General features: G+C 34.2%; 2 protein-coding genes across 3 annotated transcripts; both read right to left on the reverse strand.

The window, feature by feature from the left end:
* Positions 1 to 3945: 3945 nt before the first annotated feature.
* On the reverse strand, positions 3946 to 8110 carry LOC145641982 (uncharacterized). The gene is made up of 4 exons (XM_081693024.1): positions 7975 to 8110; positions 7303 to 7678; positions 4738 to 6634; positions 3946 to 4243 (listed from the first exon to the last, which is right to left on the reverse strand). Exons 2-3 carry the CDS (start codon positions 7662 to 7664, stop codon positions 4756 to 4758), a joined length of 2241 nt encoding a protein of 746 aa, XP_081549150.1. The 5' UTR covers positions 7665 to 7678; positions 7975 to 8110; the 3' UTR covers positions 3946 to 4243; positions 4738 to 4755.
* Positions 8111 to 10008: 1898 nt separating this feature from the next.
* LOC145556254 (protein arginine N-methyltransferase 1.5-like) lies at positions 10009 to 25390 on the reverse strand. Of its 2 annotated transcripts, none has more exons than XM_081617908.1 (23): positions 25157 to 25390; positions 21740 to 21857; positions 20423 to 20532; positions 19581 to 19670; positions 19439 to 19501; positions 18397 to 18488; positions 18230 to 18305; positions 18064 to 18150; positions 17877 to 17949; positions 16726 to 16808; positions 16593 to 16628; positions 16376 to 16444; positions 14642 to 14710; positions 14431 to 14484; positions 13638 to 13712; positions 13056 to 13148; positions 12863 to 12966; positions 12669 to 12717; positions 12499 to 12585; positions 12141 to 12246; positions 11747 to 11834; positions 10606 to 10699; positions 10009 to 10523 (listed from the first exon to the last, which is right to left on the reverse strand). In XM_081617908.1, the coding sequence occupies exons 1-23, from the start codon at positions 25286 to 25288 to the stop codon at positions 10440 to 10442; spliced, it is 1932 nt and encodes a 643-aa protein (XP_081474034.1). In that variant the 5' UTR covers positions 25289 to 25390; the 3' UTR covers positions 10009 to 10439. The 2 variants fall into 2 exon arrangements, with proteins under 2 accessions (XP_081474034.1, XP_081474032.1); XM_081617906.1 differs by having other exon boundaries at positions 16726 to 16817.
* Between the last annotated feature and the right edge of the window lie 95 nt (positions 25391 to 25485).

Raw genomic sequence — 25485 nt, forward strand, 5'->3', positions numbered from 1 at the left:
GGCTCTAAAACAAATATTTTAGCTAGAACTCTCAATATTTGGTTATTTTGGCTTTAAGCTTGCCAAGTTAACCTTCACTTTTAATAATTATTATTTGTTGAAGTTATGTATAGAATGAAACGTATCAGCTGAATAAAAAAACGTATAAAGTATAAATTATGAAGTAGAAAATTATGAAGTGCTTCATATTATTAAGATCTGAGAGAATAATATCTCTATTGATTAATATCTTTACTAGATTGGAGCAAAACAACAAAATTTGACCTTTATTTTGATTTATTTTAATGAAATTATGCATTTGGAGAAGCACTCATTGAGTAATAAGAATTTGCCACGGCTGCCAGAAGTTGAATTTTTGCATACACGGATTGAACACTGCTATACATGGGTAGCCTATTTCAATTGGTACAATTATTTGTACTTAATTGTACATTATATTTATTCAATTATTTTAGGAAAATTATTTCTTCATATTCTATACAATTATTAATCTCTATCAACCGTTGAGAATCTAATTATCTCGTGTATAGTTGAAATTTATGAACAAACAAAATCAAGTACGTGCCAACCAAAAAGTCAATATATACTAAGATGATTGAAAAATAAAATAATTCACTTCACTAGATAAAATTATCACACCCAATTTATGCTTATAGTTTAATGTTTAATTAGTAAGAGTATAGTTGATTGATAAAATTATTCTTTTTGAACATTATTGACGTTTAATAAGCTTGATAATGGTAGGTTAATAGTTTAATGCTTCATCGATTTGATACAATTCATAAAATTATGTAATTACGTAAGACTAATTCCATTGATGGTGATATAATATACCACTTTTCCCACAAAGTTTTATTGTGACGAGGGTAATAGATATTGATACATATATATTGTTCTTTATACCAAATACTCCTTCCATTTTTTTTTAAAATGCAACATTTTAACTCACACGGGGTTTTATATGATTTAAGTTGAACTTGTTATAGTATTGTTTAACTGAGATTTGATAAATTAAAAAAAGGGAAATTCCCATTGGTACACCCGTGGTTTTGACTTTTCCCATTGATACACTCTAAAATTTTTGCCTTCCCATCGGTACACCCATGGTTTGGTCTTTTTCCCAACCGTGACTAACACCGTTAAAAAGTATTTCATTAAGTTAAAATAATTAAAAGACTATAATACCCCTTTTAAACATCTAATGTCTCGATTTACGTGTTGAAAATTATTCGGTTAAAGTTTTGGGAGTCCTAGTCGTTAAGGATCCAAATTAACCTCGAAATTTGCAAAAAAAAATAACACAAATGTCTCATATGCGTGTCAAAAAGTCTCGATTTGTGTGTCATTACTTTTTTGTGATAATAATTGTTCGATTAAGGTTTTAGGAGTCATTTTAATCCTTTATGGATCTAAATCGAACTCAAAATTGTCAAAAAATTAACAAAAATATCTCATTTTGCACGTCATGATATTTCTTTTTTGTTTTTCATGAGACGCAAAATGGGACATTTTCGTCAATTTTTTTTACAATTTCGAGTTAGATTTAGATCTTAAAGGATCCAAATGACCCCTAAAACATTAACCGAACAATTACTATCACAAAAAAGTAATGGCATGTAAACCGAGACATTTTTGACACGCACCTGAGACATTTGCGCTATTTTTTTTTTTGCTAATTTCGAGGTTTAGATCCTTAAAGACTAATATGACTTCCAAAACTTTAACCGAACAATTTTCGACACGCACATCGAGACATTAGATATTTAAAAGGGGTATTATAGTCTTTTCCTTAATTATTTTAATTTAATGAAATACTTTTTAACGATGTTAGTCACGGTTGGGAAAAAGACTAAACCTTGGGTGTACCGATGGGAAGACAAATTTTAGAGCGTACCAATGGGAAAAGTCAAAACCACGAGTGTACCAATGGGAATTTCCCTTAAAAAAAAGTATAAATAAGAGATGTAAGAGAAAAATTAAAAAAGTAAAAATGGAGACCATGTAAGTAGTGAAATTATATTATGACTGTTTATAATCTTTTTATATATTAAAAAAAATGTTATGTTAAAAAGAAAATTGGGCTAGTATTAAACATTGCTAACTTATTTTAAGAATAAAAAGTGCATTTGTGGTTCATGCAAAAGTATTAATGAGGATAATATTAAAAATTATTAGAAGCTAATGAGCGCTTCCAAGATACTATATAAGAGAACTAAGAGTTACAAGATTAAAGTAAAATAAGACAATAATTACACTGATTAATGCGTGATTTGACATGCATTCCAAATTAAATACTCTACTATTTAAAGCAATATTAGTTATCTAACACCCTACGAACGCTGTTAGCAAAATCCTTAAAAATTTGTTAAATTATTCTTCTAGTCCAGAGAAGAACTTGATAATAATGTTATGATTGTTAACCTCATCATAACCATGTTATTTGTCCAGTTAAATGATATGGCAAATGCTAACGAACGTCCCGGAGGCGTTGGATAAGCTAGCTAAAAGTAGAAGAATGAAATTAAAAAATAACATTAATTACACCGATCAACGCGTGATTTTGTCATGCTTTTCCAAATTAATACCACTTGAGGTAATATTTTAAATGTTTATCCAACGTCCCGAGACATTCGTTAGCTAGATCCAAATGATATATGTGTCTCAAATAAAATAAAATAACATTAGGAACTACATTAACTCTTCCCTCTACAATTGGCCATTTTAAGTTTATCTACATTCGTGCCTTTTATCTTTTTTAAGAATGGTAGGCTCATTTTATCTTGAATGATATCCACCGTTCAAGGCCTTCAAGCAATAAGTATGTTCCTACTAACGTCCAACCCTCCCTCCTATTATATCTTGGTCCTCCCCTCCTGTGGGCTATTGTAAACGCAATTTTGATATTTGGTGTTGTTATTTGGTACCATTTAGGGAATCATATTGCTAGTTGTTCTTATAATTTAGGCTCTTGCCCATCATTTCTTGTTGAAGACATTGTCCTTCGTAATGGTCTAATATCACCCATATTTTTATTGAAGATGATAATCTTACTGTTATTATTATTTTGCAAGGTCACTATAACTGCGCGTGAAAACTCCAACCGCTAATGGATGATGTCAAGAACATTTTGGATTCATTCTAGGTCTTCAGGTCTCGCATATTTACCGTGAAAGAAATTGAATAACACATTATGTTGCCTCTCTTAGATATTCCACTCTGACACACCAAGATATAGCCCTTTTATGGATAGCAATTTTTTTTTATTTTTTACTTTTTACTTTTGGATAAGACATTCCTAAGCTGCTCTATGTATCTTACTTCTTGCTTTCAAAAAAAAAATGTATCTTACTTCTTAATTAAAAATAAAAAAGAAGAAAGAAAAAAAAAAAAAAAAAAAAAAAAAAAAAAAGTTGAACTTTAATGGCTATACACTGTAATTTGTAAATAAATATTTGAGTTTCTTCATTAGAAATCAACATAGTAACCATAATTTTGCCAAATCTATCACATCCAACTCTATATCTAGACATATAGTGACAATGTGTGCCTCTGCCCACCAAGTCACTAAAACTATCAAGTACCAATGAAAGATCGACGATTTTAGCATTTGTGATGGTAGGGAAGAAATTTCTAAAGTCTAATAAAATTCTCTTCACCACTTATTTCTGAAGAGAACTCGGACAACGAATTTCATGGCTAATAATACACTCCTCAATGTTTTATTTGCTTAAAGTTTATAGTGATCTGTTCTTTTCTATTACTACTACTATGGAAAAAATGAGTTAGGTACCCCTTTAATATGAGGTTAATTTAGAGTACGAGCAACTTTTGTCACTAGCAATGAGAAAGCTAAGACTAGAGAGAAAGAAGGGCACATACCATAAAGTAAAAACCTAAAATCTTCGCCTTTTTTAGCACCAACAAAGCAGAAATTCTGCTCACAAGTGAAATAGTAATACAAAAATTCTGCTTAAAATGTAAAACAAAAGTTGTTGGATAAACCAGTACAGCAGATGTCTTAGCCATCAACAAATAGCCAGAGCTCAAAATAAGCATTACAAAAGTAGGCAACATATACATATAGCCTGAAAGGATGATGTTACAACCAAGAAAAAAAAATACAGCGAAAGAGAGCATAACGATATTAAGCGTGTAAGATTCTGGATGTTTCTGTTAAGCATTGAAATTGCATAAAAAAATCACCAGCAGATCTACAAGCTTCCTGCATGTTGTACTGTTCCTCCTGCCAAGACAAGGACTAGTATCTTAAGTGATCTATTTTTCTTGACACACTAAACTAGCTAAGCCTTACACGGGAAATTGGGCGCAATTATATAGAAACTGAACTGCAAATAAACTAAGATAGAGCAAGACTAATCTTGTTCCAATATACTCAACTCCACCATGTGATTATGACAAACTATTATCAGCAAAGGAAACATGATACATGACCAAATAATGTACATGTTTGTTTGCACTTATGTAGCTTGCTCTAAAAGTGCTTGAAAGGTTACTCAGTGATACGAAGTGCAAACATATATCAGAGACAGGATAGAGCAAACCTAAAATTGGCTTAGATTTTATCTATAATGCCCATCAGTTAGTGATGAAAGCCCCACATAATGGACCATGTACTCATGCAATTCATTGGTTTTTTTAACATAATTGTGTCCACTACTATTCAAAATTATAGATATAATAAAACTACAAAGTGATTATTAGATGGACGTATATTACCTATCAGCTCCAGCAAAATCAACGTCTCCTATGACCATCATCACGTCGGTTTGACTCATGCTTCCTTGGAGAATCTTCTTCCTTTTCATGCCTTTTCTTTCTGCGATCTTCCTCATCCAGCATTTCCCTGCCTTTGCGTTCATACCTATCTTGCTCCTTCCTTTCATTTTTACTTTTTTGCTGTTGATCTCTTTTGTCCCGATATTTACCTCCATGGTCTTCATCCTGCCTCTGCCGCTTACTGCTTTCCTGTTCTTCTTCCCTTTTCCCATTCTTTCTGCTAGCATGATCATCTTCTTCCCTCCTCTCCAAACTCCTTCCTAGCTTACCATCTTCTTCCCTACTTTCCCTCTTTCTTCTTCCCAGCTCACTCTCCTCTCTTTCACGTCTTTTACTTCTGAGTTCATCCACCTCCGTTTCTAACTTTCTGCTAGCACGCTCATCTCCCTCTCTCTTCTCCAGATTCCTTACTAACTTCCCATCATCTTCCCTACTTTCCCGTTTTCTTCCAACCCATTCATCTTCATCTCGTCTGCCACGCTTTTTACTTCTATATCCATCCTCCTCATCATCCTTGCTCCTTTCCAGCTTTCTCTTTAGTGACTCATCCTCCTCTCTTCTTTCATGCAAATCTATTTCCTCCCTTTCTATCTTTCTCCGAAAGTAGTCATCTTTGTCCCCATCTGACTTTCTCCTTTCAGGATCTTCTTCCAACTTCTTCTCCCACTTTCTCCTATCTAGGTCAATATTTTCCTTCTTTGAATGCTTTCTGCCTCCCTGCAAGTCTTCCTCCCTAACTTCATGTCTTCTACTACTAACATGCTCACCTTCTGATCTCTTTTCGCGCATCCTAATTCCATCTTCTGCCTCATGTCTCTCGTGCTTCCTATAAATTTGTTCATCTTCGACCCTCTTATTCATCCTCTTGCTGTCACCGTGCTCATGCTTACTTCGCTCTGCATGATTACCAGGCTCCTTCTCACTTCCTTTCTTTGAGTCAGTTTGGCTTCTTGGATACCTTGATTGCTTCTCTTTATTGTTCACATTTTCATTTTCTTCTGTTTCAACATCAGAATCATCATTCTCAGAATCGTGCCTTCCTCTTCTACGACCCTTATCCCTTATTTCTTCTTGATCTGAATCAACAGCATCTTCATCGGGATCATACCTCCTACTTATTTTACTTCTTTCAGGCTCTAGTGCTTTTGTACCATAACCAGAGTCATCAGAGCTCTTATAGTAATCATCCTCATGTCTCCTGCCCTCATCCCTATCTAAATCATGTCTCTTGCCCCTGTTCAACTCTCTATCAGATGTAGCTCTCTTCTTGTAAGTATCAGCATGCTCGTTGCCAGAATTATGTCTATTTTTTGGCAAATGTCGCTCGGATTTCATAGTTTTGTGACCAGGAGACCTACTGCTATCATCAGAATCACTGCTCGAATCACGCCTTTTTGATGCTCTAGCATATCTGTCTCCATCCTTCATTCGCCCTCTGTAAGACTGATCCCTATCAGAATCAGAGTCACTATCGTCAGAGACATTTTTCTTGGACTTCCTGGTAGACTTTTGCTTTCTCTTTGTTTTCCGATCATAATCAGATTCTGAATCACTGCTGTTATCTGTACTTTCTGGATCAGAAGACTCACTGCCATGCCTTTTCCTGTTTTCTTGCTTTTTAGGTTTCCCCTCTTGATTATTAATTTCATCATCATCTTGATAATTCTTCTCAGTCTTCACAAACTCATCATCATGCAAAATTTCACCCTCTTCCCTTTCGTCGTTGTCCTCAATATCTAAATCAGCAGGTTTATCCTCAATCCCAAGAGCTGCTCTTAATTTTTCCATTTGCTTTTCCTTCCTAGCTGCAATTTGGTGAGTTTCTGTATCTGATACCCTGGGCAAGGAAAGAATTTTTTTTAATAAAATTAAAACAAAATGATTTTATCAACACTCCCTATCTTGACCATATATTGAATTTATAAGTGTATGGACAGTTCAATATAGGAAAAATGAAAAATCATCCACAGGCAGTGACCATAGAATTAATTTCTGTTACGGAGTACAAATGATATGTTAAATGTTGTTATCAGCACACAGGAATCACACAAATTCAATTGAATGATGAAGTGTCTTAGTCTCTAATGCGTTAGTATAACATAATTTTCAGAGTTAAAATCTTTTCAATTATATCGATCACCATCTAAAAATCTAATTACAGTATCACAAAAATAAGTTCCAGCATAAATCCAAAATTTCAATCTTAAACAAGAATTCTTCTGCGGACTATGAGTTAACCAGCTCATAATATAATAATATCATCATCAAAATTACTTTAAATCGATACTCACAAAAGTATGAGAAACATGCAATAAACTCCAACATATAGCGAATACATAACTCCCCATTAATCAATCAAACATGTACACAAAACAAGATCGTGGATACACTATGCTAACCTCACATTCCAACAAGCAACAAATAAGTCACAAATAATTCATGTTGGCCAACGCCAACACATTCATGGTAATATCACATCAAAACAAAAACAACCCGGTAACTTACTTCCTATCCGAATCAATAGCGCCACCACCATAACCGTTTTCGGCCATAGCAGAGGCCTCCGCTTCGAGCTTATGCCGAAGCTCCTCACACTTCTCAGCAATCTCAGCATCAGTGTAACCCTGTTCACTAAGCTTATCCTCCAAGATCACAAGCTTAAGCTCGATTTGACGCTTTCGATCATGCTCCAAAATCTCCTTGTTGGCCTTCTTGCTAATACCACCCATACCCTGATCAGGGCCAAACCCCAGGTTTCCATCCGTAACCACTTTCGAGGTTTTCCCCCGAATCAAAAACTTGTTGGTTTGAACATACCCATTTGTTCCAGAACCCCTTGGCGTCTGTAACCCTATCCCATTATACATCTTGATTCAAACCACTGCAACAATTTCAAAAAAATCCCAAACTTAAGCAAATCTAACAGCAATTAAATCCCAATATCATAGTACGATAATAACATTAAAGGGTTCAGCAACACATTATCAACCAAATTTGATTCAATTATCAAACCAGGATCATAGTTCAATCAGGATAATTTGATTCTTGTTTAGTAATTAATCGAGTCTAGAAAAAACCCTAAATTGATTTAGTATAACGAGAATAAAATCAACTAGAAAACCCTAGATTGTGGAATTGAAATTCTATAATAATTACAAAAAGAAAGAAATATTTTACCTTAGAAGCTGCTTCAATGGAAGAGAGAAATATGAATGGAGTGCGGTTGATTGGGAATCTGAGAAAAAGAAATAGGACAAATCTATGTTTATGATGATAAGAACTAAACCTCACTTAACCTAAAAAAAAAAATGCAAAAATATCGTAGATGAAAAATATGGTACTATTTCCTCCTTCGTCCGATAAGAGTAATTCTACGATTTTACCCTTTTAAGAAACGTTTAAGATAAAGAGTAATTTGATCCGATTATACGTCGGTTTAACTAGGTCAAGACTCAAGAGTACTCTATAGATGTTTGCCTATGGTAAAGGTTTTATACGCACTACTCCGGGCCTGTTTACATTTATTGAACTAAACTGAAGTGATTGAAATGAAATTAAATAAATAAAAACAGGCCCCCAGTCTTCTTATTTTTGCTTATTTGATTGACAGACTCAATATGTGCGTAATATATTGTCTATTTTTTAAGGAAAATTTGGCGGGCATGATCTTGACTTTTGTCTCATCAACTCAAAATAAATCTCACCTTTAGATTATTTTTTAATAATCCGACCTTTATACCCAATCTGGCGACCTTTATTCCCAATCTGCTCTCAATGGTCGGATGTTTAAAAAATAATCGAAAGGTGGGATTATTTTCAAAAGGTCTGATTATTCCCAACAATTTTTCCTTTTGTTTATCTGATTTGATTATTTATTTATTTATTACACAAAGCAAAAGCAAATTTATAAACAAAAATAGTATCAGCCAGTACAAAGTTCACTGCCTCCATAAAAGCTTTTTCAATCCACGCACAACAGCTATCAAAGCTAAAATCTAATTTGATTGCTTAATTTGATAAAAACTTTAATCTTATGTAAATTTGAACAACACATTGTTTTAGGAAAATGATTTGAAATGATTAAGATATTGAGTAATAGAAAAGAAATATCGGTTTGACTGGCACATAGATTTAGGAAAGTAATACTCTAATTAGTCTGATGCACTAATACATTATTTGTGTGTATTTTCAAACATGTACCTCTTTAATTCGACATCCTAAGGCTAATAATTTCAAATTATATAAAATTAAGGTTGATAAGCTTTTATAAAATAAGGCAAGAAAAAATAATTTCTAATAAGGTCTAATAGCACCATATACAAGGACCAATAAAGCTGAATAAGGGTTGATAAGTTCTGATAATATAAGTTTAGATAAGCTGATAAGGTCTATTAGGAGTTGGTAAGATCCAATATGGTCTAATAAGGGTTGACAAATTTAGACTAGCTCAGATTATAGCTAATAAGTTCATAACTAATGCGGTAAGATAATACTATGTATAAGATATATGAAAGTCAAGTGAATAGAACACTACCTAATTGCAGAGACAATTAATTTACTTAAATAAATTATGTAGTTAGAATGTTTGTATTTAAAGTGTTTTCAACCATTTACATAAATCAAAAGGTGAGATTAAAAGTTAGTTCTAAATTAACCTTTTATATCCAAAGCATTTACACAAAGTACTAATTTAATCAAGAAAGTTTACTTTAATCACAACACATGCTTAAGCTAAAGCCATCACAAGGTTTGGAACCCTTGAATGGGAGAGAGTAGAAGCACAAGCTAGAAGAGACCATAGGGTATAAGCTAGGTTAATTCTTGCTTGAAATATTCAACTAATTACCCGTATAACGAAGTACTCAACCTTAGCCACAAGCTTCAATTGAGGAAACGAGAATTTGAATTTTCTGATTGTTCTGAGCTACGTTATCAAAGCGAATCATTTCTACATTATGGATTCAAGTATTTTGGTTTGCAAAGGAGTTAGATGGTAGAGAAGAGTTTAAACTAAAAGCATTTCCAAAAAAAATAAAAATAAAAATTAATATAAATTTAAGTTGAAAATTTTGATATCAATCCTAAGTAACCAGCGATCTAACACTTAATGAACACAAATATTAAAAATCAGAGTCAAATTCCATTTGTAAAGATGAATATTGAAATGGGATGAAATGGTTATTTATATGGGACAAATTGCTTAAATAGATCTAATAGAAAGACTACCATTATTCACTCTGTGTCTATGATACAACACTAATATGCTACAAAAACTTGAAAGAATGAATGCACAATGCTTTCAATGTAGCATGAAAATTTTAAGAAAATTATATGTATATGGCTTTCGGAGTACAACCGCGACTTCTCTGCTCAGGTAAAATCTAACACATCTTGGTCTGGTTTGCAGGAACACAAATTCCACCTCTGCTCATGAAAGACTTGTGGCAAATGCTCTTGACCTTTATACTTCTCCTTCGCTGCAGATATAAGATGGTTTCTTCCTATACCTTGGAAGACTAGAGTTGCTGCAAGTCACTGTCTTTCTGATGAAATAGTATCTGCTTTCAATATTTCACTCCTGAAAGCGTAAGTCTTAACATTTCATGTGCCCTTCTGAAAGCTAGATTTACAGGGTTGACAAATCAAAGACCAACCCAGTATGATCGCCCTTTGCTATTGTGAATGGGTGACGAGGAAGGAGAAGCAACACACCACTCATACCAAACCTGCATCCAATTGAAAGCCAACTCAGCTCAGGTCAGTTGAAATCAGTGATGTAAGAGGGAAGGGAGAGAAGGGGGATTTTACCTTTGTTGAACCTGAACATCGCCAAATATGAACTTCTAGAGGGACTCCTGGACGTACGCACACTGGTGCCCTTAATGGGAAGAAGATAGGAAACCTAAACAAGCGAGAAGCAGAGAATCATTAAGCAGACTTCAATGCGGAGCTTGGGTGCGCTAAAGCAATAATAAAACTTAAGACTCGTTTCAACCAATGCATAATATAAGCAAAATACTACTCCTGTCCCATACTCCCGTGATATCCCACTTAAGATTGGTACAAAAATTAGGAATAGAATATACACATGAAATAAAAATTGAAAGAGGGTATTATAGACAAGGGAAGAGTATGAAAACACAATATGAAGTTCTTTTTTTGATACTCCAAAATAAAAAGTGAAGTTAATTTTGAAATGAAAGGAAATTCAGTCAGTAACTAGAAAACCTAAATGGGTAAGAGGGTGGAAATGGAAAAGGCCAACGGAGAGGCAAAGCAGAAAGCTGAGACAAATGGGTAAGCAGTTTATCCTTTCATTTTATTTTAAAACCTACACCCAGCACCTCATCTCTGTTTATCATGCAACCATACCAAAATCAAGCACACAACACAGAAAGTCTCCTACTCAAATAATACGATGGAAACTAAAACACGCAAATCACATTAAAAATAGCAATCAGAGGTCGTAAAGAGGCAAGCATCCCCTCTGAATTATATTATCAAACAAAAGTGCATTAAAACTCAGCACTCCAGAAGCACCGACAAGAAACGCATCATATTTCTTTTAAAAACATATAAAACTGCAACAGTTGACTATAAAAGGCAAGAGAAATTAAAACGGCAACATATATTTCACATTACTTCAACATAACAGCAAGTAATACTACATATACATTGTAAATTGTTACTCTCTAGTGAAACACTACATTGAACATCGGCTGTTTCCTACTTAAAACCTTTCCTAAATTAGAATACCATATAGAGTACAAAAAATACAACATATACAGACCCCAATGATATCCCTAACTATATTTAGGCCATCAATATTTTAACACACAAATCTTAACCTAGCATATTGTCTGACAATTTGGGGGGAGAAGTAAAAGAGGGGGTCGATGCTTAATAGCAAAACTCGGAAAATAACTGGAAAGAGAGCTATAGCACATACCAGCTAAACATATTTGGTGTTGGCATTGTTGGTTCTATACCAAGATGTACATCTTTGTAGAGAGTAGCATCAAAGTACCCAGCGAACCCTGGCAAGCAAAATAGACAGCAAAGCTCTTTACTAAAAATTTCTTTGAATAAAACAAAGAAATGAATATTGAATGGAAAAGAAAGCACGGTCAAGCTTATATATATATATTTGGTCCCTTGATAAAACAGATACAAATTAATTATGACGTGAACTGGTAACTATATCAAGCACCAACACAACCCTAGTATTCAAAGCAGTCTTATTAGGTAAATTAACAGAGCTAGCTACTCTTCCAGATTACAATTTTAAACTCTTGATTATACAATTTCATTCACCATAACTGTAAATTGGCAATTAGATATACCATGAACCAATGTCGACCCTGTGTCTTCAGGTATCTCGAACTTAAGTTTCGTATAACGTTGATTGTCATTGCTTGGAGAATATTCAGGATGGACAAAAGTAAAGACCTGTAAGTGACAAACAAGTAAATATTGTTACTCAAGAACAATTAATCTACCAGCACAGCTATGGATAGCAAAAGAGTAAGTTAAAAGAATTTCACTAGCAAAAAGACAGGATAGGAAGGATCCAAGCTCACAAAAAGGTAACTTTTGTTTTATTATTATTAATTTTATTTTATTTTTGGCGGTAGGAACCTATATCATTTTCATAATTTTTTTTTCCGGGCCATGGAAATGGATATGAGGTAAGGAACTTACTGGCTGACATGGAGCAAGCCTTGCTACTTTGTGTAATTTTACCACATAAGGAGTTTCAAAGTGCACTAGATCTTTATGTGCTTTAACCTATACCAGAAGCAAAAGGCAAGTCAAGTTAGATGATGGGAAGGAAATTGACAAAGTCAGATTAGTATGCCAAAGGTACATACATCATTATACAACTTGGTGCTTGTGATGGGTTGGAAAAAACTTGTGTACCTGAGTGAAAACAGAAATGCCATCAACAAATGTTAAAATCCTAGCTACATCTAAAATTTCAGCAGCAACAATTTGATGACAATTTAAAACTAAACAAAATCAGTATCCAAATCCAGCGAGGCAAAATTTAGTATCTGATACATACGATGATGGGATAGAAATGCCATCTGGCTTCAGAAATCTTTGAGCCCCATCAAGACACTCAGGAGAAAGTTCATTATCACCAAAAGAACCCAGCAGCTCACTAACCTAAAACCAATGTAGTAAGTAGAGCAGAGTAAATAACAAGAATACATGAACAGAATTTGAACACAATATCATTCCCACAGAAAACTTACCAAAATGTCAGCTTTCTCAGGGGCATCCCAATGACGCATGTCACTAGACACTATGGTAACAATTTTTTCCCATCCTTCAAGTTTAATCAGGCTCTGGATTTAAAATATAAATAAATAATTAATTAAAATAATAAAATAACAATAACAATAATCATTCAGAGCTATTCTCAACTTGCTATGTGCAACACTGCAACTAATCTGGGGTAGGAGTAGCAAATAGCCTCATATAAATCAAAGTTAAATTATATGAAATTCTCTTTGTAAAGAAATAGCATAGAACACCACTAATCATGAAGGATGGCACATCTCTCATAAGTTGCAACATGTTAAGTGGTATCAATGAAGTTAAGTGGTATGATAAAGTCCAACTTTACAAAGCTAAGCAAAAAGGTAGACAGCAAGAATCACATACACCTTATTTCAGTTATCAAATCCCATTATATCAACTTTTAAGAAAACAAAAGAAACTTGTTAAATGGTTAAGTTAACACAAAATCCATAACAAAGAAGATTATTTACAAAAACAACAGATAAAGTTGGGCAGTTGACTGTAACAAGCTGGAACAACTAAATGCAACTTACATGAAGAGTTATCACAGCATTAGGATTTTTCTCCACAGCATAAACTTTTAAAGTTCTGCCTGTTTCTTTAGCTGCCTGTGTTCAAAACAAATTAGAAAAATTAATAAAGCGGTACAGAATGATCTTAATGTAAAAAATTATAAGAAAATCTAAAATCAACTCCTATAAAACACTTTATCCAGGCCTATCAAGGACTACTGACCAATATTAGAACTAAGGAACCCACATGCTCAATAGACACCAAATTTAACAGGCTATCTGAAATAGCTAGGCAAGTTTTGAAGCATTTGTCATAAATGACTGGATATCGTAACTCATGATTTTTTTTTTCCATGTAAAACTTTTTAATAGAAGTAAATGTGAAGCCAGAGTGCACTCTACAGCATCTATACTCACAAACGTTACCAGGAAAGTCACGTCAAGTGATAACGCTTTGTCCACAAACAATTAACTCTGATTTATAATCTAGCTTTATACTCGTGTATGCACAGGGTAGGAGAATAGTACATAAAAATACTTCTGGATTGTGATATTGTTTTTCTCACTAAAATCCCACAATGATAATGTTTGTCCACCCATAAATATCCCAAATATGCTTCCTCCGTTTTTTAGTTGACACATTTCCTTTGTCGCGTTTGCAAGCCATAAGTTCAATGATTAATATCTCTAACCGTAAATAATTATAAATTTTCTGTTGATATTATAAAAATATACATTGAGGCAATTATAACAAGATCCCACATTTTGGCAATCAAAACATCAAGCAGAATTCTAGAATCGTATCCAGACCAACCTCTAAAGATGCTCTGACAAGAGGCCCCCTTCCAGCTCCAACGACCATCAAAACCTGGCAACAATAAATTTAGATATCCGTAAATAATGTCACAGTCCAATTGGACGCATGGTAGAGAGGAAAAAAAAGGCACATAAACACATATTTTACAGATGTAATTCAGAAATGCTAGCATCCAGCCCAGAAAGCAAAAATATTACATATCACTTACAGAGGTTACACTGGATGCTTTCTCATCAGGAATCCTGTCCAGCAAAGCTTTACCGACCGCCCTTTGATACTGCCCAAGAAAAGTCATCAGCACATGAGAATACATACTCCCTTGGCCCAAATAGAGTTGTCAAATATAATACAAGTATATAATTTTCATAAAAGTAAAGCACAAATTAAGGCCTTCTTAGTTTGCCTCTGGGGATAGAAGTCAAACCCATGTGTTAAATGGATAATTTTTCAACTCAATACCAGTGAATGGAAAAGCACAACTAAGGCGTGGAGGCGCTAGGCAATTGGGATAGAGCGCTTTTTTTTAAAAAAATAATCTAGGAGGCATACAGAACTTTGAGATGCATATCAATCAATTTATTTGAATTATTACATAGTGCACCTCACTTCAATGAGGCACAACTAAGCAAAACAGGGCCCCCATCACCGTAGTGCACATTGAGTTTTCTTATACACTGCTCAATACCATAAACTTAGTGTCCGTGAAAAAGTAAAATCCCCCTCCATCCCCATCCCCATCCCCATCCCCATCCCAACACCTATGATCTACTCCTCACTTTAACCAACTCTTTTTCACTTTGACACACTCCTACTCCCCAAAACAGCCTCTCTCCCCACCTTCATCGTGGCCTCTTAGCTTCCATATTTTCACTCTCTTTTCTACCACAATCTATCATTCATCTCTCTCCTCTTCTCCAACACCTCCATCCTTTCATTACACTCGATCTCTCTCTCACCTTTCTCCTTTAAATCTTCCCTCCATTATTATCTCTTTCCATCCTCTCCCTCTATCTTACTTCTTTCTCTTATATACTCCCTTGAAATCAATCACATTCCCCTCACCCCTAACATCACCTTTTTGTCCTTCTGATCATGAACCATCGGAAAGTTGCTCTTTGGCTTTTTCCTACTTAAGTTCTAGACCTAGATATTATGTGGTGAAAAACGATTATTGATATACAGATTGAAAAGAATAAAAGTTGATGCACCTTTCCATCAGTCATGGTAGTGATAATTGCAATGCACAGTGGCGATTATGGTGGGAGAAACTGAGAAAGAGAGCAAGTATGGAAATGCTGGGTAGAGGAAGCGACAACTAGGGGGAGAAGAGGAGGCAATAGCGACAATGCTGATGGTTGTGGGTGATGAGATAGTCATTGTTATCATCCTTGATAAAGTTTAAGAAAGACATGTTGTTCATATGGTATGAAAAAAAAAAGCCCGGGCTTCCTAGGAGTGGGCCTCACTGGATCAATTTCCTAAACTTATTGAGCACACATCAAATGGGCTTTCTAGGATTGGGACTCACTGGTATCAAAATCTAAATTTTGTTAAGCAAACATGACACATTGATTTGGGCAACCTCAACACATACCAGCCAGAAATTCAAAATTCCCTACAAAATCTAAATTTGATGACTCCTATGGTAAATAAAATTTATAAGTTTCCAAATCTAGTCAGCCAAAGGGTTCCCAAACAAAAAATTAGCAAAGTATAGAGGAAATGAAATTGCCAAACTAGATACTTCTCATATATCACGTGCAAAATGATTGTGTTATCAATAATAGCAGTTATAGCTTGGCAAGAATGAAAGTCGCCAACAAAGCGGCTACTGGATCAGTAAATGGGCAGCCTTTATACAGCAACAAACTTATCAACATTAACGGAAGCTTATACATGTAGATTATAGACTATAATGTAAACAACAACAACAAAGTCTCACCTGAAGATACTTTACTGTATCCTTTTCAAATGTCTCGTACGTTTGCGCCTCCAAGTTATCCATAAGAGGCTGCAAACAGCAACATGAGTAATACAGCCGTGCAAAGAAAAAGAATAAAAAGAAACAAGTCGTGATTGCTCTAAGGCCTCTAACCTATATGAAATCAGAGATGTTATGATAACCAACTTAAAATGCAACACGGAAGCACACAAGTTACCTGCAATGGACTCTGCAAAAAGTCCCTGTAACTAAGCTGCAATAAGAAAGAGAAAGGACATATTAGGGCATTTAAACCTTCAAAATTTTGAGAACTAATAACATTCAGACACTGAATCAAACTGATGCACTACCTCATAGAGCTCCTGTTCCGGGAGTGGATCCATCTTTTGGTAAAGATAACCAATATAGTACAAGTATGCTCTCAAAGGATGCCCTACATCACCTAAGAGAAAGCTATCATAAGTCAAGATGAAAAAATATTATAACCAAGAAATAAAAGTTAGAAGTGAATTATTAGATTTCAATGTACACCCAAAGCATCAGTTTCAGTGGCTTGGGAAATTCATACAGAATGGGATCAAAAACAAAGAAAATAGCAAAGGCTTTTATATTAAATCCACACTATGAGATGTTGCTAAGTAAATAAGGTGATTGACTCATCAGAAATGAAAACAAGATTATCAGAAAAAAGCTATAACAATGGTCATTATGCGAGTGATGAGACCCACCACAATCCATCACTAAATTAGACATACATGTACTACCAAATGTAATAAAATAAAAATAAATAAATAAATAAATAAATAAGCAATAACCCTTTTATTCATAAATGCTTAGAAACAAAGTTATTAAAATCGGGATTCTACTTTGAATCGGAAGGGGCTATCAGAATCGAATCGTAAAAGTGAATCGTAAAATCGAATCGTAGAATCATAAGATTCTACCGACATGAATAATCAAGACGTAAAATATAAATTTAATTAAATATATTGAAATTATGAGTTAATTATTGACAGATAATAGTTATTTAACCATTAAGCAATCAATACTTGACAATATATATTTATAAAAACCTATATAAACATGTTTTTTACTTGTAAGGATTTCGCTAGTTCAGAAAAATATGTAAAATTGAATAGAATCGTAAATCGAATCGTATGATATACATGAATCATAAAATCGTAAGATTCTAATATTTAAATCGGGATTTTAATAACAATGCTTAGAAAGTCTCTTTTCTTATTTAAAGAGAAAGTTGTTCACAATTGAATATAAAAATTGTCTTGATTAATCAACTCTCAAAGAAAAAAAAATGATTATTTAACTCTCCAAAACCTGAGACCTTTGAAGACAAGCAAGATGTCAGTTTCTGAAACCATTGCATAAAATACATTGACAGTTACAACCATTTTTATGTTTTCCCTATGTCTCACAAAGTCAAAAGCACAATTTATTATAAAGCAAAATGCCAAACCATCTGCAACCAAATTCAGAAACTCACTGTTAACATCATTAGTAGCTGATTCCAGTGATTTTATAGGAACAGGGTGTGCCAATCCTCCAGAAATGACTACCTGGTCATAAGTTTCAAATACAGCCACAAATGGGTACAAGCAACCATTAGAAGAGATGTCAACAGAATTGAAGGCTATATAACCAGAATCACTTAAATGAATTCAGGGAGCTACCTGTACTGAATGGTTGAAGAACTGTGTGAGTAGCTTTTGATGACGCTTTGATAAGCAAGGGTGCCCACGAGCATTTGTAAGAAAAGACTGTCAACAAGCAAACATCACAGTGAAAATGCAAACAATACACAGGTAAAACAGTTAAGAAGAAATCCACTTAACTTACATTAGTATGAATAATCGCTGCTCGTACTGGCTCTCCAATCCAGCGACCCAAAGAATTTGTAGATGGAAGGGAACCCCTGATGTGAAAAATAAAATAATAGCTCAACAAAATTCTAGTGAATCACGTATCAATCATCACACTCGGTCAAAATGTGGCATGTAACTTACAGGACATCAAGCGCAACTGAGAGTTGGCTGTTATGTTCACAAAGAAGACGAAATGAATTCCATGTCTCCCAAGAATCAATAGGATCTCCACCCTGTATTGGAAGTAAGACAAGGGCTAAGTGAAAAGTTTTACAATTGCACTAGTAACAATAGTAAGGACTCTAAGTCTTCTCCAAAGAATCAAAAAGATATTTCAATACTTCACTGGAAGTTCCAGGTACGCTCAGCTCAGACACATCAAACACAATATGCATGTGGAAAAGTCCAACCTTGGTTACGGTAAGCTATGGCACATTCAACTCAACAATTTGCATGTGAGGAAGTCTAACGTCAGTTACGTTACGACAAATCGACAACAGCTAATCAAACCTAATATAAATTTCAGTGCACATACAGCTTTTTCAACACTCTATTGTGTACTCCTATTCATGAAAAGAAGACAAAGTTTTGGTGGCCTCAGAAGGTTTTGAGTTGCATATTATGCCTTTTTTTAATTACAGACTAATTTATAACCAGATAATCAATACCGACCTTGATCTGTTGGGCCTTGGCAATTAGCAGATAGCATATCATAATAGGAAATTTAACCAGCATTATAGCAGATTCTGTGTAAGTAATGGCCAAATTTAATACTCTCTCGACTCTTTGTTCCAAACTAACTTCAAACTTCCAACCAAATGTCAAAAATAGAAACTCATATTTCCTTTTCAGCCTATCCTCTTGTCTCCATTCCATCAATCTTTGACAACCCAGCTGAAAAGTCAGTTGTGGAATGATAAACTAAAACCTAAGGGCATAAGTGTATCTTCTTTCAATGTTGCGTAAGGTAAATAATCGATATTCTAAGGGTTATACAGAGTATTTTATAATTTTATCTTTTCAGCAAAACTACTTCAATACACTCCTCTTACAAATGAGTAAAATTGACTAGTCAAATTCACAAATTAGATCCAACCAACACTTATCTCTCCATCTACTTTGTATTAAACACCTCTCCAAATGCAATGCAATAAAATTGAGGAGAATATAGGGCATCACTTACTAATGATTGATCATCCATAGGGTCACCGTCTTCGTGCTTTCTCAAAGGAATTCTGAGCCACAACTGTAGTAAAACATTGATAAGAATATTAAATAAGATATGTAGATGATATTTCACAACAGAAAGATCCTCAAAAAGTTACCTGCATGTTGTTTGAGCTTTGCAGAATCTGATTCACACATCTTGAATAATTGGCACATGACTGACCCTTAGGGACTGGAAGAAGGCATGCCTGTTAAACGTGTAAAAATTCAACACCAAATGTTTTCCTTTTGTAAAGGAAATAAACATCATAATAAGCAAATTTCAAATCAACAATCATTTCTACTTGGTCAAAGCCTGTTTAATAAGATAACAAAAGAGATTTGATTGATGAAGGGAAAGGCTAGATCATATATGTCCTAGAAAAGGCAAGCAGGGAAGAAACAGCAAGCAAACAAAGACAGAACACAGCAAAAGAATGTAGAATCTATTCTCATCTTGGTAATGAACAATTGTTTGACCATTAATACTCATGAATACATGAGCAAAAAAAACCACTAGCGGGGGATACATTCTCAAATTTACAAACCTTTAGAACGAAGTGTGAACAAGCTCATCCTACGTTAACAGATAACAGCTTAGTGAAAAGATCAATGCCACAACTTTATGCTTATATAGCAGAAGTTACTAAATGTCTGAAAATTCTCTGAAGTAGAAAAAGATCAAATCTTCTTATCATTTCAGATATCAGTGCTACATGTATCATATATCAAATATGCTGTGCAGCTTCGACAATCATATAGGACAAATAATAATTAGGAAAAAAATTGCAGCATGCAAATCTTTTACAGAAGAAAGCTTTTCCATTATAATACGCAGACATGAATCAGAAGACATTTAGGCCAAACTCAGGCATCTGACACACATACACACACACACACACACACACACACACACACACACACACATGCACGCACAAAGGATTGGGGCACATTCACAAACCTGTAGCGAGAGATGGGAAGCCCAAGCAACTTCTTGCTTCAGACAGATCTCAGAATCTCTCCTAAAGATTTCATCATCGGAATCCAAGTCAATCCATGAGCTGATTTTTCCTATCATAAAGAAAAGATTTAGGTATTTATGATTTTTAAGCAGATCCACAACAACAGACAACATTGGCTTCAATACAAGATTGAGCATGAAGACTTGAAAACAACGATATCACATTAGTGAATTAAGATCTTGTTAAAATAACATGGCAAGACTTTCTAAATCGAAATAAGTAATCAGAGCTGTTCAGAAATCTAATCACAGTCCAATGCAAAAACCAGATAATCCCCACAGAATAAAATGTTGAAGTGACATGATTTGATAGCAGATATTAATATTATAACTTATCCAATTGGAAACAATAGTAACATTTTTCTAACAAATTCAACAATACCACACTTCCAATAAAGAGGTGCCCACAACCGATAAGGTATGTGAATATTAGATTCATACAAAGAAACCCCTCAACAAACTATTATGCATGCTAGCTCTTAATCCCAACTAAAACAATCTACAGTAAAAAAAATCACTTTATCCCATGACTAATATCCCCACACTATAAAGTCAATGGGTCCATCCTCATCCTCTACCATCAGATATTCACTCATAATCTACTGCTATTCAGGAAAATAATGTTTATTTCCTGACATTGCAACATACTTGAGGCAATAATTACTTTCAAATGATGTATCAAACTATCAATTGGACCACATGATTTAGCTAATTCAATTGATAAATCAAAACACATTTCCCTGAGACTTGAATCTTTCCATATTAAGAATGTTTCAAAAGTCCCCCTCAAATGCTTATTATCAAATTATGCACTAATTGTACTACTCTGCTAAAATACACTATAACTACAAAAAAAAAAAAAAAAATAATTAGGGTATTATTTGCAACTATGAAATCCTGAGTGAAACAGAGGGAGAAATAACTTAATTGAGACTATGAAACAAAGATTAACATCTAGATGACAAATGCTGCAGGCATAGATCCATATCATAGAATATTTGAAACATTGAAAAACCCATACAGCCATTCTACCTTCCTCCAAATCCGATATGAAGCCAACAAAAGAATAGCTTCATATGAAAATCAAGTAAATATGAGAAGACATTAAGAATGATGCTTAACCCATATGCCTAAGTTTCTCCATAAGCAACTTTGCTAATGACTTAAGATAAATTGAATAAAGGTGAGTGAATTTCCAAATAAAATTAAAGAAAATAATGCAAATACAATCATTATGATGATAAAAAAGATTCATACCAACAACATGACTACTCCACTGAGCAGGGCTTAAAACCAAGTCTGACCCAGCTACTGGCAGGGCACCAGATCCCAGATTGTTACTACTTTCCAGACTTGGCCGGTATGCAGGATCAACCTACAGAATCAAATTAGGGGGTTACTTTTCAAACAAAATGAGCAAGAAAGTAAACAGAATAACAATCAAAGCCAGATCTGATTATATAGTTTGCTGTGTAATTATAATAAAAATTTAAAGGCATCTTAAGTACATTTCCCCTCAAGGAAAATGCAACAAATTATTTAACATACTGTTAAATCGACGTCAGAAAGTCATATATGCTTTCCCTAATGCTTAAAAAAATTGAAAGAAAAGGGGGGGGGGGGAAAAACCAGATGAGATCAAGTAAGTGACATATTTACAAGAGAAACTAATAACAAATATGTTCAGCACCTTTTTTTTTTTAAGGTTTAGAACAAAATATTAATGTTGTTGATAGAAAGGAAGCGAAGCTTTGTAAAAAAAGTTATAACAGCTTCACTATACTCCTTACATCATCTTGATACTATTGGTGAGCTTACTGACCAACCACACATGAAAACAACCATTCCGCTGATATGTGAATGGCTAATTAGCCACCAGATCCAATAGAAATCCATAAACTCATACATATTTACTCCTTCGGGCTTTAAACAATAAAGTAGATGAAATTGAGTGATAAAGCTCATGAAACATATGTACACAGGAGAATAATGACACAAACATGTGCAACATTAATTTTCAAGGTTTAGAGCAGAATTGATTTTTCAAAAAAAAAAAATAAAAAAAATAATAATAATAATAATGTCAATGACATGCAGAAAGTGAAGTTTAGCTTATACCAACAGCTTCACTATATTGGCTATATCATCTTGATGCTATTGGTGAGCTTACTGACCAAACACACATGAAAACAACCATTCAGTTGTTATGTGACTGGCTAATTAGCCACCAGATCGTAAAAAAGCATATTGTCATACTTCATTTAATAGTACTACAAGAGCAACAATAGAATTTCCTACAAACGGGGTAGTTATATGTGTTTTAATCCTAATGCTTTAAACAATTAAATAGGTGAAATCAAGTGATAAAATACATGAGACAATTACACAAGAGACTAACAACACAAACATGTGCAACATTAATTTCAATGGTTTAGAGCTCAATTGATTTTTATTGTTAAAAATATTAATAATGTTAATGATAGGCAGAAAGTGAAGCTTAGCTTATACCAACTTCACTATATTGGCTTTATCAACTAGATACTATTGGTGAGCTTACTGACCAACCACACATGAAAACAACCATTTAGTTGATATGTGGCTGGCTAATTAGCCACCAGATCCAAGAATAACTATAAGTTTTTTAAGAATGCAAACAGTCAGACTTCATTTACTGTACTAACTAAGAGTGCAATAATAGAAAGGCATACAATCACACATATTCTTTAAATGCTTTAAATAGTTAAGATGAAATCAAGCAATCAAGCTCATGAGACATATATTTACAAAAAAAAGATCTAATAACACAAACATGTGTAGCAATCTTTTTCAATGTTTCAAACTCAATTAATTTTTCAATAGAAAAAGCAAAATACAAATGTTGATGATAGGCAGAAAGTGAAGCTTTGCTTATACCAACTTCACTATATTGGCTTTATCATCTTGATGCTATCGGTGAGCTTACTGACCAACCACACAAATTCAACCATTCAGCTGACATGTGACTGGCTAATTAGTCACCATATTCATGTTTGACTAAATGCCTCCATAAGACGCAGACAGTCAAACTTGATTTACTTGCATAGTCTATAACAGACATAAGAAGTTAACAATCCCCTACAACAGTATAAAATATATACTAAAGGAGAGTATATATGACATAAAGAGCTGAATAATCTGAAATTGGAATTCACTTATAGAATTTTATTCCACTTAAGTGGTGGAAATCAGATTTCGGGTCACAATAAGGGTTTTTTTTTTTTTTTTGTGGTTGGGGGGGGGGGGGGGCTTGAGCCGGTCAAGTCACATCAATTCTATTGCATTTCGCTTATTATGATCATTTAATCTTTATTATACACAATTATTGTCCTATCAAGTTGGGCCAAGTCAAGAAAAGCGATTTCAAGCAGAGTTTGGGTTTTAGGGTGGGATCAGATTGGCAAGGTCTACACTTTAATTACTAAATCCTATTTTTCATCTGATGAATTAGTATACAATCTTTATCTTCTTTTTTATCATTAAAATCTTTAATCAATCATCTTTAAGTTAAGACTATAAGAAATATACACTGACAGTATATACAAAGACTTTCCATTTCTTTTTAATCGTTCCATATTGGCTTTCACCTTTGTCAATGTAGCTCAAGGAAATAGAATAGGTGAATGTAAAACGTAAAACCCAAATAATTCAGCACATATTTCTGCCATAACCATGTCCATTTAAGTGACTTGCTGAATATTCACACATTCAGATGTGGCTAGCTGATCAATTGATCATTCACCACAAACATCTTTAACCATCCTTAATCCTTTTATACCAACATTTGAAGCCTTATGCCCAAAGAGCAACCACTAATAAGGACTACCTCAAGGCTAGAACTTAAGTAATCCTTCAAAAACAGAAGTAGCCTCGTGAAGATAAAGGAGCTAAAACTAAAGCAAAGTTTTCATCAGAAACCACACTGAGTAGCTCAGTAGAAGACGCCCCAGAAGCTCCTATTCACCAAGGGTATCCTTTGGTGGGAATCGTGGGATAATGTCATAATAATCTCAATACAACGAAAAATCTTTCCATTTTTCCAATATGCACCATTTACTAACTTCTTGCTAAAGGGGACTAAACTGAATCAATCCTCTTCCACCAATCACACTATAAACTCTCATCATAATATATACTTCCTACAGTCGAAAAACTTATAAAATCAGTGTAATTTGCTAATAACAGTATACAAGGTCGGCTTAGGCACAAAGTAATAGCAGCCCTGCTGCTAAGTTATTACGCAGGAACCGGTTTGCACACTAGTTTACTAAGCAGCATTTTACTATTACCGAACATTTTGCTCTTTATAAACCGATAATTGACATTACATTGAACAACAACAAATCAGCAATAACCAATTTCAATTCCAACAATGTACACCAAAATATAGCTGAATAACAGCCCACCAAAGTGAAATAAAACCCCCACATTGATGATTAAAAGTATAATAATAACTTTTTAGCTGCCATAAATCAAATCAATTTAGGTGACTGACTGACTATACACATATGTATTAAAATGTGAACAGCTAATTTAGTCACCAAATAAAAAAAAAACAATCAAATCAAACAAAACCCACAATTCAAAAATCAAAATGAATGAATATAAACAGGAAAAATGTAGGAATTTGATACGAACCAAAGTAGCAAGAACGAAGTCGAATCCGCCTTTAATGCTGTACTCAAGAAGCTGCGGCATGTCATTGCTGAAGTCGGTTTCGACGCCGCAATAGCGGGATTCTTTGTCGCCATTTCTTTCACCAAGCGGCATCTTCTGCTGCCGATTGGGGAAGAGAGAGAAAGTAGAGAGAGAAGAAGAAGAAGAAAAAATGGGGGGAGAAAATAGGGTTTTGGGAGGGGTTAGGGTTTAAATGAAGATGAAATGAGAATGATTTAGGGTTTTGGAGTTAAGAGCACATGGGTTATGGTTCAGTCATTTGCTTGGGTTGTTGGGTGGGAGTGGGACCG

This window comes from Chenopodium album, chromosome 8 (genome assembly GCF_948465745.1).
Source record: "Chenopodium album chromosome 8, dcCheAlbu1.1, whole genome shotgun sequence".
In the NCBI taxonomy this organism is placed as follows: Eukaryota; Viridiplantae; Streptophyta; class Magnoliopsida; order Caryophyllales; family Amaranthaceae; genus Chenopodium; species Chenopodium album.

Coding starts and splice junctions, on each gene's coding strand:
- LOC145641982 (XM_081693024.1), bottom strand. CDS start 7,664: ATGTATAATGGGATAGGGTTACAGACGCCAAGGGGTTCTGGAACAAAT. Junction 6,635..7,302: donor GCTATTGATTCGGATAGGAA/GTAAGTTACCGG, acceptor TTCCTTGCCCAG/GGTATCAGATACAGAAACTC.
- LOC145556254 (XM_081617906.1), bottom strand. CDS start 25,288: ATGCCGCTTGGTGAAAGAAATGGCGACAAAGAATCCCGCTATTGCGGC. Junction 12,586..12,668: donor GCACCAAGTTGTATAATGAT/GTATGTACCTTT, acceptor CTTCTGGTATAG/GTTAAAGCACATAAAGATCT. Junction 11,835..12,140: donor AGGGTCGACATTGGTTCATG/GTATATCTAATT, acceptor TTTGCTTGCCAG/GGTTCGCTGGGTACTTTGAT.